Consider the following 12,618-nt stretch of genomic DNA (forward strand, 5'->3'; position numbering starts at 1 on the left):
TCATGCATTTAAAAGTAAATTAATTTGTTGTATGTTAACTGCAATACTTAAAACAACTGGCACATACCTGTGCAACATCAACAAATTTTCTGTGTTTTTCTAATAAACTTTTCACTTCCTGTGCATCATCTCCTAGTCTGATGTGGGTCTTCAGCTGAGCCTCCAGCAGCTCACTTAACCATTCAACTGCCTTTATAAATAAAAAAACAAACAAAAGTAGAGTAAAATGAACACCATTTTGTTTCAGTTAAGCAGTATTAACTTCTCAAAGTATCAGAAACAATTGGAAATTCAATCTATTACCAATTTAATTATAGTTAGATAATTGGCTATACTTGTTCGATAAAAAAGGCAGAAATGCTACAGACCACCCTAACAAAACCTTGAAAATATTTGGTAAATACATTGTTCATGCGCAAATGAACAGCAAGCCACTTTAGGTAACCAAGGATAGTGTTCACAAAGCAAGATTAGTGATACATGCACACACATACAATATTTTTGTTTTTCAATTCTTTATCTTTTATCATATGCATCAATAGCAAATATATATATATATTTATTGGCGAGGGTTGTACCTGAGCTGCATCTTCCTCGCATTTAAAAAGCTGCACCATCTGAAGCATTTTTAACCTCCTCACGTCTACCATATCTTCACACCTTGAAAGAACACACAAGATTTGAGGGACATATCTTTACTGTGACATCTAAGAAGCCTACATCACAATATACAACCGGTGTGACTTATGAGTCAGGGAATGTATATAAACAGGGAAATTAAATATTCAAAAGGATTGACACTAAAAGTTAACCAGAACCATAACAGTATAAATTTCAGGGAAGTCATTAACCCCCAGCTCTTCACAACAGCCCATCAATCACACAACAGATCCAGATTCTATTTGTGCGTTAGTTCCACTGAATAATTATATCGAAGGTGAATCATCAATTTTGATAACGTTTGATCCTCTGGAGTATGATCAGAATTGTTAAATTCAGTAAAAATGAGTCTTCTAACCCGTATCACATTTTTGTGTTATCCACAATAAACCCTTAGAACACCTAGAATATTTTCTTGTAAAAAAATAAATCCATATAGTGTTTTTTTACATAACAAAATGCAAGACCAAAATGTTAATGGTTCTCCCAATACTGGTTCATTGATAAACTAAAGGATGGCAATATTTCAACCTGTTGTCATTTAGATCAAAGTTAATAGGTAAACAGTATCTAGTATTGCCTCATGCCATTGATAGACTGTTACACATAGGTTACTAAATTACTATAAATATGTATCTAGCAATTACACCAGATTAGTGACTAATCCTAAAAAACTAAAATAAATAAACAAATAAATTAAAACAAATAAACCAACCTTTGTTTGCGAAGCTGCATATCCTCCATTACACCTTGTATATGTTCGACATTCTCTTTATTTTCAATAGTAACATCTTTCCCATATGCCCAGGATGCCTGGTTAGAAATCTGATCTAGAAGAACTTGACCCTTTTCCCTCAAGCCTTGGAGAGTTCCAGCTAGACAAAGCAAAAATGCTTATTAATAAAGTTATACCAATATCATCAAACTAGGAGAAAGCAACAGTGTCCCTTCCAGTCCAGGTCTTTGTTCCAGCTATGTTCTAAACTGTTAAAACTATACCAAATAAACTTCCATTAAGGCACTATTATAGTTGTTAATTATTTCATTATACAAATTGAGCCTTAAATGACTGGAATTGCCATTCCTGCAAATAACATTTCACATGACGGAATACGAAATTCAATTGTATTAGTCTGGATCTTGTTACTAGTTAGTGTAACTGCCATGCTAACTGTGGGAAATGTACTGCTGTTCCCTACATCCATTAAGAACCCTTAGGAAAAAGTTTTGCAGTTACCAAAGTTCAATTTAAAAGCTTTTTTTTTTTTTACATTGATTATGTTTTTTGTTTTCTGTGACAGCATGACAAAATAAAATGTTAGGATAACCTTACCCACACTCTTCAGTTTTTCCTCCAGATGTTTTAAGGTTTGTTGAATTGCTGCACCATCAACAGGAGCAACATCTGCACATAGCATCCCGAGTAAACCATCTAACTGTTGGGATAGCTAAAATAAAGAAATGAGGATTATTAGTAACATACCTCCCCCACTACTAAATACAAAATGATCAAGATCATCAAAAGTAGATCACTGTGACCAACATCCACCTTTTATACTTGTACAAGTGTGACTTACACACGGATCAATATTTGCCTCCATACAGGCCCAGAATGCCAATACTAGCAATAACTTTTGCTAGAATGTCATAGCCAAGTTTCACCACAAATGGAAAACTGGTTCTCTTATAATTAAACAAAACTAATAAGAACAATGAGAGAAGAAATAAAAAACTAAATAAATATATTTTGATGATGTACTTTGGATAGGGTGTCTAAGTAACTATCTTGTGTATTTCATCTTTTAGTTTGCAGATACTTATTAAAATGAAAACAAAACTCACATCTTGGGCAACGCCGTGAAACTCATGTGCCGACTGCAAAATATTCTGCCGGAATTCCAGCTGGCTGGCTTGCCGGTAGCAGACATCACTCAACTGCTGCTGAAGACCTTTGAGTTCAACTAGGTCCTCCTCATCACCAGCATTCAACATGGCAGCAATCTGCTGGTTCAGCTCTACGTACACAGCAAACCATTCCTGTCAATGAAGAAAACAAGACACATTTTCATATGTTACAAATTAGAATAATCTCAATGCCAGTCATTCATCTGCATCTTTAAACTACATTTACACATTATATATAGCCTTCTATGCACCCTATTTTATCAGTTGGGTCTTGAGTCATAATAATGCAAAATACACTACTGAATGTAATGAATAGGTGTCACTGATAGAATGCTGTACTGTTAAACAATGGATTCATTTTCACTCCATGCTAACTGTCTTAGTGGTACATTTTAAAAGTGCAATTAGTTATTTAGTTTGTTTGAAAAATATAAATGTCAGTTCTTGCAAAACGATAAAACTTGCTTTCATATTATTTAGTTGTATCCATTAAGGAGTCTATTTCATGGGCTTTTAAATTGTTATGATTATATGATACTGTCCCCCCCCCCCCCCCCCCCCCCCCCCCCCCCCCCCTCTCAAATTCAAACACAAGGAGTTTGCTTTCAAGCAAAATATATTTCTTACTCCTTGAAACCGAACATATTCCCTGTCTGGGAATAGGGAAAGGTCAACATGTTCTGAATTTGATTAATGAGTGGGATACACCTGGATAATTAGAAAGTTGCTACCTTAAACCACATTAAATCAATGGTATCATCACAACTCTCATTATACTCCATCCACTGTCACTGGATTTAAATATCCTGCTCAGGGGATCTTTTAATACAGCATGATATTAAGATTATTCTTATTATTTGTTTATTTAGCAAACGCCTTTATTCAAGGTGACTTACAGTGACTAGGGTGTGTGAAGTATGCATCAGCTGCAGAGTGACTTACAACAACGTCTCACCCAAAAGACGGAGCACAAGGAGGTTAAGTGACTTGTTCAGGGTCACACAGTGACTAAGCCAGGATTTGAACCGGGTACACCTCCCCGGTTACAAGCCTTTTTTTTTTTTTTTTTTTTAACCATCAGACCACACAGCCTCCTATATTAACTGTAATACCATCAAGTAAGGTTAAGAATCAAATTAAACTGTTCAGAAGTCTATTTAAAATATTACTAACTAAAAAATGAATGCACCAAGTGACGAATAAGAACTTAGCCTTTTAAAGTACATACCTCTTCAAATGTCATCTTTGTTACTCTTCCCTTCCATTTTATGATGTATCATTTTTCCCTTCTAACCTAAGTGACTGCCAGTTACATTGGTGGCAGGTCTGTATAGTATGCCTGTTTTTTTTTTTTTTTTTTTTTTTTTTTAGTTGTTGAATCATGTGGTTTAAATAAAAAAGCCATTTGTTGCTATATGTATTAGAAATCAATATTATGACCACAAGGCTCAGTCATGCTTTTCAATTGCTAAAAGAGAACAAACATATCCAATAAACTCAAATAGTCTCAAATACCTTAAACAAAACCCTGGTTTAACATACTGAATACTTCATGACGGTTTTCATTTGAAAATACAACTTACACTATGCTGACTCTCAATTTCCTCATGCTTCTGTTGTAGGGCCTGTGAAGCTCTAATAGAGTCTCCAATCCCCCACTGGGTTCTCAACTGCTCTGTCCCAGGTCCCTCCAGCCAATTCACAACCTGCATAAACATGGAAAAGAACAGAGGCGCAATTAATGGCTTACATTATCTCATTAATGCCTTTAAACCACGAGCCTTAAATATATTACTGATGTGGTTAGTTTATTCAAAAATCACGACTGTGCTAAATTAGAATTTCAGTAAATTAAGTTAATTATCTGTACACGTTAAGTAAAAACAAAACTATTCCAAGGGGTTTTTAAATAAAGCCATTAGTCTGCTATAATCTAGTCAAAAATGAATTTCCAATGAATCACTTTTCATTAACCTTGGGTTAATTCATTGAAGGAGCCGACAGCTTTCAAATGATCAAGAACATTCACGTTTGTCATTTTGGATTTCCATCAAAAAGTGTGGAATAGCAAAATGTCAACTCATAAAGCCAGATTATAAATATATCTACTGGTGCAAATAAAATTATTCTAAAAGTATTTTAATTACAAAACAAATATGAAGACGTTTGAAGCCGGTATAGCACTTTGAAATCTTTGAAAAGCAGTTCTTCCATTTGTGTGAGGTATACATTCATTAAAAAGAAACACACACAAGTCAGTGTAAAGTGCAAATAATAAATCATTAAATTTTCAATGGAAAAACAATCCTTACTGACAATAGAAACCAGATCCCAATAAAAATCACTGTATTTAGAGATCTGGTCAAGATTAATAGAATAATGACAAATGAGTAGCGCAATGTCCTGGTCCAACATGCCCTACCACAAGGGGAATGTCTAACTGATCTCAATTCCAGCAGGATATCATGCCCCAAACAGATTCAAGAAGCACAATTGTGAGAGGAAAGTCACAGATGACTATGATGACCTTGTCTACCAAGAGTCCAGATGACAGAGAACCTTTGGCAGTACTTGACATTTCAGGTGGATAAACCAGAGTCAGCAAATCTGTACCAGTGATGGCACAGGAAAAGCAAATATTTAAATACAACACTAGATATACTGCTGCGTCCTGGTACCTTTGATGTAGGTCTGACCAAAAAAGTCTAAGCTAAGAGTCTAAGCTCCAACACATGAATTACCAGGAAGCAGCAACAACCTCTTATACAGCCATTTTAGGAATATCTGAACATTCAAAACTGAAGTATAAAATACAAACAAAGAACCAACAGATATTCAAGGCAGAGCAAGTTTGTTTATAATTGGATAAGCTGTTCTATAAATATATGCAAACTAGTGTGACATGCTGTATGTTTGCACAGATATGCACCCCCAGCAGGGGATACTAATCTACTTATATTAAGGTTTGTATTTTCAGTTTGTAGTTTTTTTTTTTTTTTTTTGTATATTCTATCCAGAGGTCCACACTACTGAAAACATTTTGCAATTAATACAAGTATTATAATTTACATTTGAAATTGGTTTCATTAAAATGTTCCTGCTGGGAATTAACTGAATTTAATCCATTCTTTGCTCCTCCTCTGGAGCCTACTGAGCCACTGAATAATGAAGCAAAATATGATTTTATGCATTCATGAATAGCAGTCTGCCAGTAAGAGAAAAACACAATTTAAACCATCATGGATTTTTAAACTGACTTAAACAAGTACAATGACAATAATAAAACTACAGGGGCTAAAGGTTATTATTCATGAACAATATTTTCATGGTGTCCCACACTAATTACTGTAACCAGACTGAATGTAGCCATATGAAATATAGGCCAATGACGGAAATGACTAATTATTTTACATTTACAGAGCTCCATAGCTTCAATATGCATGGTGTCATGCACATAATTCGTATTGTTTTAATAAAACAGCTAGGAGCTTTAGTGTAACACCTAAATTATTTTCCTCAGGATTTTCTGCTTCAAATGGTTCTTGTTTAAATTGTTGTAATTGTAGTTACATTAAGAACAAATCTGTTCCCTTCATACAAGGCAGCTGCCAACTTCAATAAAATACACTTCTTCTCTTCCCTTAGGTCTTTTAGAGTATCTGTACATTCTCTAGAATATATAATTGTGAGCCAATAAAGAAAGCAATGCGACTTTAAAAACAAGCACACTGCTGCGGTCAAAATGTGAAAGGACATTTTAGTTGGGGCCCAAACCTGCATAACCTTCTGTTGAATTTCTTCCAGCTGCGTACGCTTACTGCGCTGTCTACAGACCTCCTGGTATCGTGTGTACTGTTCTCTCAGGGAATCCAATAACTTCATAACCTGGGGTTGAGCCAACAGCTCATCATCCATAGGAGACCACGACACCCCGCCTTCTGATCCATTGAAGCGACGCTGCTGCAACTCAGACAGGAGCTCATGACCTTTCACAGGAATAATTTTAAATACAGAAATTCAGAGAGAAGGGTGTACAGATCATTTGTTTCAAATACGCATATCAAAATATCAGTAATGCGCAATAAGGATCTCCATCCATTGCCTATTGTACATCAAATAAATACTTGAGAAAAAAAAGATTAGGATGATTCTGAACTAGTAGCCTTCCAGAAAAGGAATATGTTCACACAATTGCATCAGAGATATTAAGAAAGCCAAGCTGGCTGACAGATGCAAGCACACAGCCCTAGTTCCAGGGTTTGAAATTAAAATCCACACACAGACATAAATAGAATAACTTTAAAACATACCCGTCTGTAGGACAGTCTCTGGATCAAAGGATGGTAGAAAGTTGTAATCCGTAGCTCTAATGATAAAAAGGAAACATTTTGTGATGGTAAAATGCACATGCTAATGTATTTGCTCTTGCAAAATAAGCATAATATAAATTTGCAGAACAAATAAAATATTGCTTAAAAATGGATATGGGTGTATCCAGTACACTCTCTGAATAAGAGTCATCATAAAACAACAAACACAACATAATAAATATGGATTTTAAGCAGGACATACTGTATTTGTAAACATACTGCTATTAATGAGAAAAGAAGAAATGCCAGATGCAATACCTTTCTTTGTCCTGTTGGTTGCCTTTCTCGTTCCCATTAATTACAGCTAGCTCATCAAGTAAAGACGTGGACTCTCTCGTAAATTTTTCAAAGACCTAGTTCATAGAAAGTAATTCAGTGTTATAATATAAATATGTATGCTTTAGATAAAATATTTCTCAGGAAATGCAAACCTTTGAGTGATACTGTAAATAGAGTTTACATTATGAACTTCAATAATGTTATAGTAAAAGTTAAATATGAGAATGCATTATTTTCTCCTAAAGTCAATATACTAACCAGTCTTTTGTTCAGCCAGTCAATGTGATCATACACAAGGCTACCTCCAAATTCTTCTGTCAACTGGCATGGCTCAATGTACCGAGTCAGCTTATTAGCTGATACTAAAATAACCTGGAGGAGAATGAGTAAAAGCAATTACATGTAGCCTAGGATTGAAACAGCTCAGTACTTAAAGAACTGGGATTTTTTAAATTTTATTCTAGATTAAATCAAGGATACAGACTGCTATAAAAAAAATCTGAAACAGGGTGGATAACCTTAGAAGTGCCTCTAAGTTCTTTATCCCCGTATCATTTGAACATTTCACTGCTTTCCTTTCATACTTAATTGTGTAAATAAACAATACAACCTCCTTAATTGCTGTGTTGGAGAGCAACAAAGAATAAAGCAATGCAAGTACAACCTTGTTCTTCGAGCCATTTTTTCTGTTGCCTCTTCTGTCCCAGCAGAATATGAACTACTGACTTTTGGCAATGACAAGGTAAAGGTTATTACCACAGTCCCGTGAAATTATATTTTTTATAATTTTTCATTTTATTTTTCATTACAGATACACATTAATAAAACTCAAACACGTATATCATTAATAATACAGTATACATCAGGTTTTAATTATACAGATTTGTTTTCTGCTTTTTTTGCATACTAATACAAAATATAAGCAAACAAGCCATATTTTCCACAAAAGGATTAAACAGATAATGATTAATGACAGTATCTCTCGACTCTCATTCCATGCAAAATCTGCACATCATTATTATGTCACCATTGTTATGTGTGGTTTAGGCATTTTAGGAACAAATGTCTTCTGATCCATCACAATTTTAATTCCCAAACGAATTACTCCAAAGTATACATCTTTGCGAAAGGTGCTAGTCAGAGCTTCCATTTCCCTTCAGACCATGTCGATGGCTGAGACTTGACAACTATGACTGCAAGTATTTATTTAAAGTATTTTTTCTATAAACCTACCAATTTAAACAAGTCACTCTATGTTTGCTTTAAAATGATTTTTTGTTTTATATTTACATTTTGTTTTATTTCGTATTTGCGAAAAACACAGGGCTCTAGTTATTACCAATGACACATTAAAGTACACAACGGTCCTTTCTAACAACATGGTACCACTGTACATTCTATATATTGCCCTTGCTATTATAATAATGAAGAATCGCCACGCGACAGTAAAAATCTATGCAGATTTTCATTACACCATATGTAAGAAACAACATGATCTCCTAATCATACTGTTAAGCAATCCTTGGTCCTTCCCAAGATCCACTGTGCAAAAGCATGTTGCAGTTTGTTTCAATGATAGAGCACTGCGGACAAAGTGAAATGCACAGCAACTTTCCAATGATAAAATTAAAGTAGGCCATGATTCCCCAAATGACAAACTGCAAATGTCCTTGATTTTTTCAAACATAAAAATGCTTAGGAACAATGTTAATGGGAGGAGTAAAAACAGGCCAGCAGACAATCTTTTTTCTGGAATAAGCATTATCATCATCATCATCAAATCCTCCTCATATTAGCATCACAGGGTATAAGCTCCTAAATACTCAGCAGTAGTAAACTAAAAGGATTCAGTTATATGTAACGAAGTATTTGATAAAATCTGCCTTGTCTAAAGATCTTCCTCACTAAATGCTTTGGTACAATTACATGGGTCAGTGACTTGTATTCAAACATGAACCTAATCACTCAGCAGCAGAATTAGAAAAAACATAGGTCAATCAAAATACAAGGTGCATTAACACACCAGTATAATAATACAGCTTCAATATAATAAATGGAACGTTATCGCAAAAACCGTGGTATAAGTCGATTTTCTAGACATTTTTGCAGGGCCCTTAAAAGGGTGGAGCAACTAATACACCAGTGTGATGTATGCGCTGGTGTGTCTAATATTAAACTACTGTACCAGTGCCTCAATGGGATTATAACAACCACAGTTATGTCTCATACAACAACCAGATTTATTTGTTCAGGAACTACATCATTCAGGTCATGTTGCTAGGTAGAAACAAAAAAAAAAAAAAAAAAAAAACTGTTCTATTTAATAGTTTTAATTTCTTACTCTCAATACCCTTAGTCATTTTCAATGTTCAACGCAAGCTTTCAGACTCTTGACTGACCTCCTCTCAAAAATGTCACAGCTATATTGCTTCACTTAGTGTTAACACAATAGCTGTCAGTCTCTATGAATTTCCTTATTCCCACCCTCCCGAGACATTGATTTGTCAACATTCAAACTGAACACGCCCCTGGGATCTTTACCAAACAGCTATTGGTTAGAAAGCTGAACAGCAAACCTTAAGTCCTCTGTTTGTTGTAACTGCAATGCTATAATAATGCAGGTGACTTTGGGACTGCATAAATTTTGACAATAAGAAATAAAAGAAAATGCTAGTCAACAGGTTAGAAATTGCGTGTTGTTGAATCTGCCGAAATACATGTTAATCGCAATGCTGAAAAAACAGTATGTGACTGAAACAAAAACAAACTTAAAATGGCCAAAGAAAAACGAGCTAATAGGAGGAAAGTGTTTATGACCTGCTGTAGAAAGAATTTACAGTTTGAACAGAGTACTTTGAGTGACTTCAATACATACTGTAACTTGTTCTGCATGTCAGTGCAGCACAGTGGTACACTTGTAAAGTATGTGTGTGGTTATGGTTCTGATTAACAGAACAATTAAACTGAATGCAATTGTACTGCATTGTATGCAACACTACAATGTTTTGTTTACTGGTTATTAAATGGTGCACTGTTTAGTTTGTTGTTATAAATGGTGCACTGTTCAGTTTATTTATTGCGGTTGTACTTGATGAAGCAGCACTGTTTAATACTTTTCTTTAAAATCGGAATTAATACCACAAATTTGTAAAAGCCAATGCACCGGGAACTATTGTCCAAGTATGGTTTTGGAAAGAAATGCTCAGTAAAGCAAAGATGATATGTGCTTGAACTTGTTTGGGTAATTGATAAGCTAAAATAAAATAGATAATTTAATCCAGATGTGATATGGGATGTATAACTTGCTTTTACACTCTGTTAATTACTTCTTAATTTTGAAAAACAAATAGTTTCTAGCAGTTTAACACTATAATTATTAATGGAATAAAATGTTGCAAACAAGGGTTATTTTGAAACTAAACCTGTGTATCATTATTTATCGGTGTTGAAGATTAATCGTAAAAAAAAAAAAAAAAAAAAAAATTTTAAAAGTGGGTGTTTCCACAAAAAGATGTTGACTTCAGGGAGGGCTTTTCCCTCCCGAAAGTGCGAGTACGCTGGATTTTTACTAATAATACCAAAGGCTGTGAAAATTTCCGCTGGAAATGTGAAAATCGCGGAAATTTTCTTTAAAATACACGCCAGTGTCACAGGTAAAGTATCGTATTTCCAGAATGTGCACGGAACTATTTTATAAATTATGTGTACAGATTTATTTTTTTCTTTTAAAACATCAAATAGAGATAATTGCACTGAAATCCTTATTAGGATTTAACTGTCTGTTCTTACCTTTCATCTACATTAAGTTATTGGCAAACCTTTTCAATTAAGAGAAAGTCATTCTTTCAATGCGTGCCAAAAAAAAAAAAAACAATTGAAAAGAAAAACAAATAGGCAATGTTCTTCACTAATGTTACATATTGGTGCACTGGTAGCAAAAACCAAGGACGAGAGTTCCAACAAGGCCTGGAATGTGTGAACCTGCTCACTTGCCAAGCAATTTCACACAGCCCCAAGGTTAGCTCCAGGAGGTTAAACTGTCCACATGTTGTCTGCCAACCTCAAGTTTCTACAATAATAAAACAGCTTTGGGAGTTACAGTATTCAGGCTTTACACTCACTTTGTCAATAGGACCACAATGACAATGAGTTTTCATTTTAGTTTAGTCCCTCCCAGGCTACAGGGGAATTTAATTTCTGTAAAGAACAGCAAATATGAATTGCAAGACAAGGAGTGGAATTTACTGGCAATACCATTGTTGCCACTCACAGATTATACTGTCCTATCGGGGTTCAGTAACACATTGCAATGAAAGTACTTCTGACGAGAACTTCTCTAAACAATTCTCTTAGATATGCTAAAATTCTTCATAACATATTGAGCAAATGCGTAACCCTATGCAATTTTCAATTTCATGTTTTTATCTGTAGAAATATGAAGTTAAAGAATTGGTTATTAGATAAATAAATAACTAAATAAAGATAGAACCCTAAATCACAATACACTGTATAACAATCTAAGCAATCTGAAGGAGATTACCTGCAAATGCTAGACAGCTTTATATAATACAGCTTCATAAGGAAACACAAATGCTGTACATGTGAACTATAGAGGACAGGAATCAAAGTGGGTATAATGTTATGTCTACAATTAACAAATCACTAGTTCTGATTTGTGTTGCTCCAATGTTTAGTTATCTTTTTTTTTATTTTTTATAATAAAGTATAGTACAGAATAGTCAGTATTATACTATACTTAAAGACAATGGCTAGGCAACATGGATCATCCTAGAAGCAGTTAAAGGAATAAAGAGCATACTTACGTATGCCTTATGAATACTTATATTTTAATATCAACATTTATTTCTGGTGTGTGTGTGTGTGTGTGTGTGTGTGTGTGTGTGTGTGTGTGTGTGTGTGTGTGTGTGTGTGTGTGTGTGTGTGTATATATCCGCAAGCCTGGCTTTCACAGCCTTGAAGAAATTAAGAAATGAAGAAACATGCACAGCAGCTCAGTACTTTATTTCATTTTTTGTATAAAATGGAAGTGCCTGTGTTATAGGTCATATGAAAACTGTACTTCTACAACCCGCATGTGTACTTCGTATATGAAAGCACACAATTCACACTGCTTGTTAAGACCTTTAATTAAAAAGGTGGACACATCGACTTTGAAATTAAAATGGATTTCTATTAATTACAAACCTAAAAGCATGAAATACTGGAGAATTTATACTACACTGCTGCTCCTCACTTAACCCTAACACTGCTGCAATATTCATTAGCTATTATCTTTTAGTCTATGAATGTTGCTCAAAACAGAAGAGGGTTTAAAACCACTGAAATAGGTCCCTTCCTGGTGCTGCACATATTTTTTACAGACAGAAATACTCAAGAGTCCTAC

The 12,618-nt window shown here is 34.5% G+C and overlaps 1 protein-coding gene across 1 annotated transcript in view; it reads right to left on the bottom strand.

Annotated features, from left to right (window-relative positions):
• Positions 1 to 12,618, bottom strand: part of LOC121322173 (SEC14 domain and spectrin repeat-containing protein 1-like) — a 30,672-nt gene that overhangs the window by 7,417 nt on the left and 10,637 nt on the right. Inside the window, 10 exon segments of the mRNA XM_041261753.1 lie at positions 68 to 190; positions 579 to 660; positions 1,376 to 1,535; positions 1,994 to 2,108; positions 2,503 to 2,697; positions 4,149 to 4,271; positions 6,340 to 6,551; positions 6,876 to 6,931; positions 7,194 to 7,288; positions 7,473 to 7,586. Of these exon segments, the coding sequence (XP_041117687.1) occupies positions 68 to 190; positions 579 to 660; positions 1,376 to 1,535; positions 1,994 to 2,108; positions 2,503 to 2,697; positions 4,149 to 4,271; positions 6,340 to 6,551; positions 6,876 to 6,931; positions 7,194 to 7,288; positions 7,473 to 7,586 (1,275 nt within the window).

This window comes from Polyodon spathula, chromosome 10, assembly GCF_017654505.1.
Source record: "Polyodon spathula isolate WHYD16114869_AA chromosome 10, ASM1765450v1, whole genome shotgun sequence".
In the NCBI taxonomy this organism is placed as follows: Eukaryota; Metazoa; Chordata; class Actinopteri; order Acipenseriformes; family Polyodontidae; genus Polyodon; species Polyodon spathula.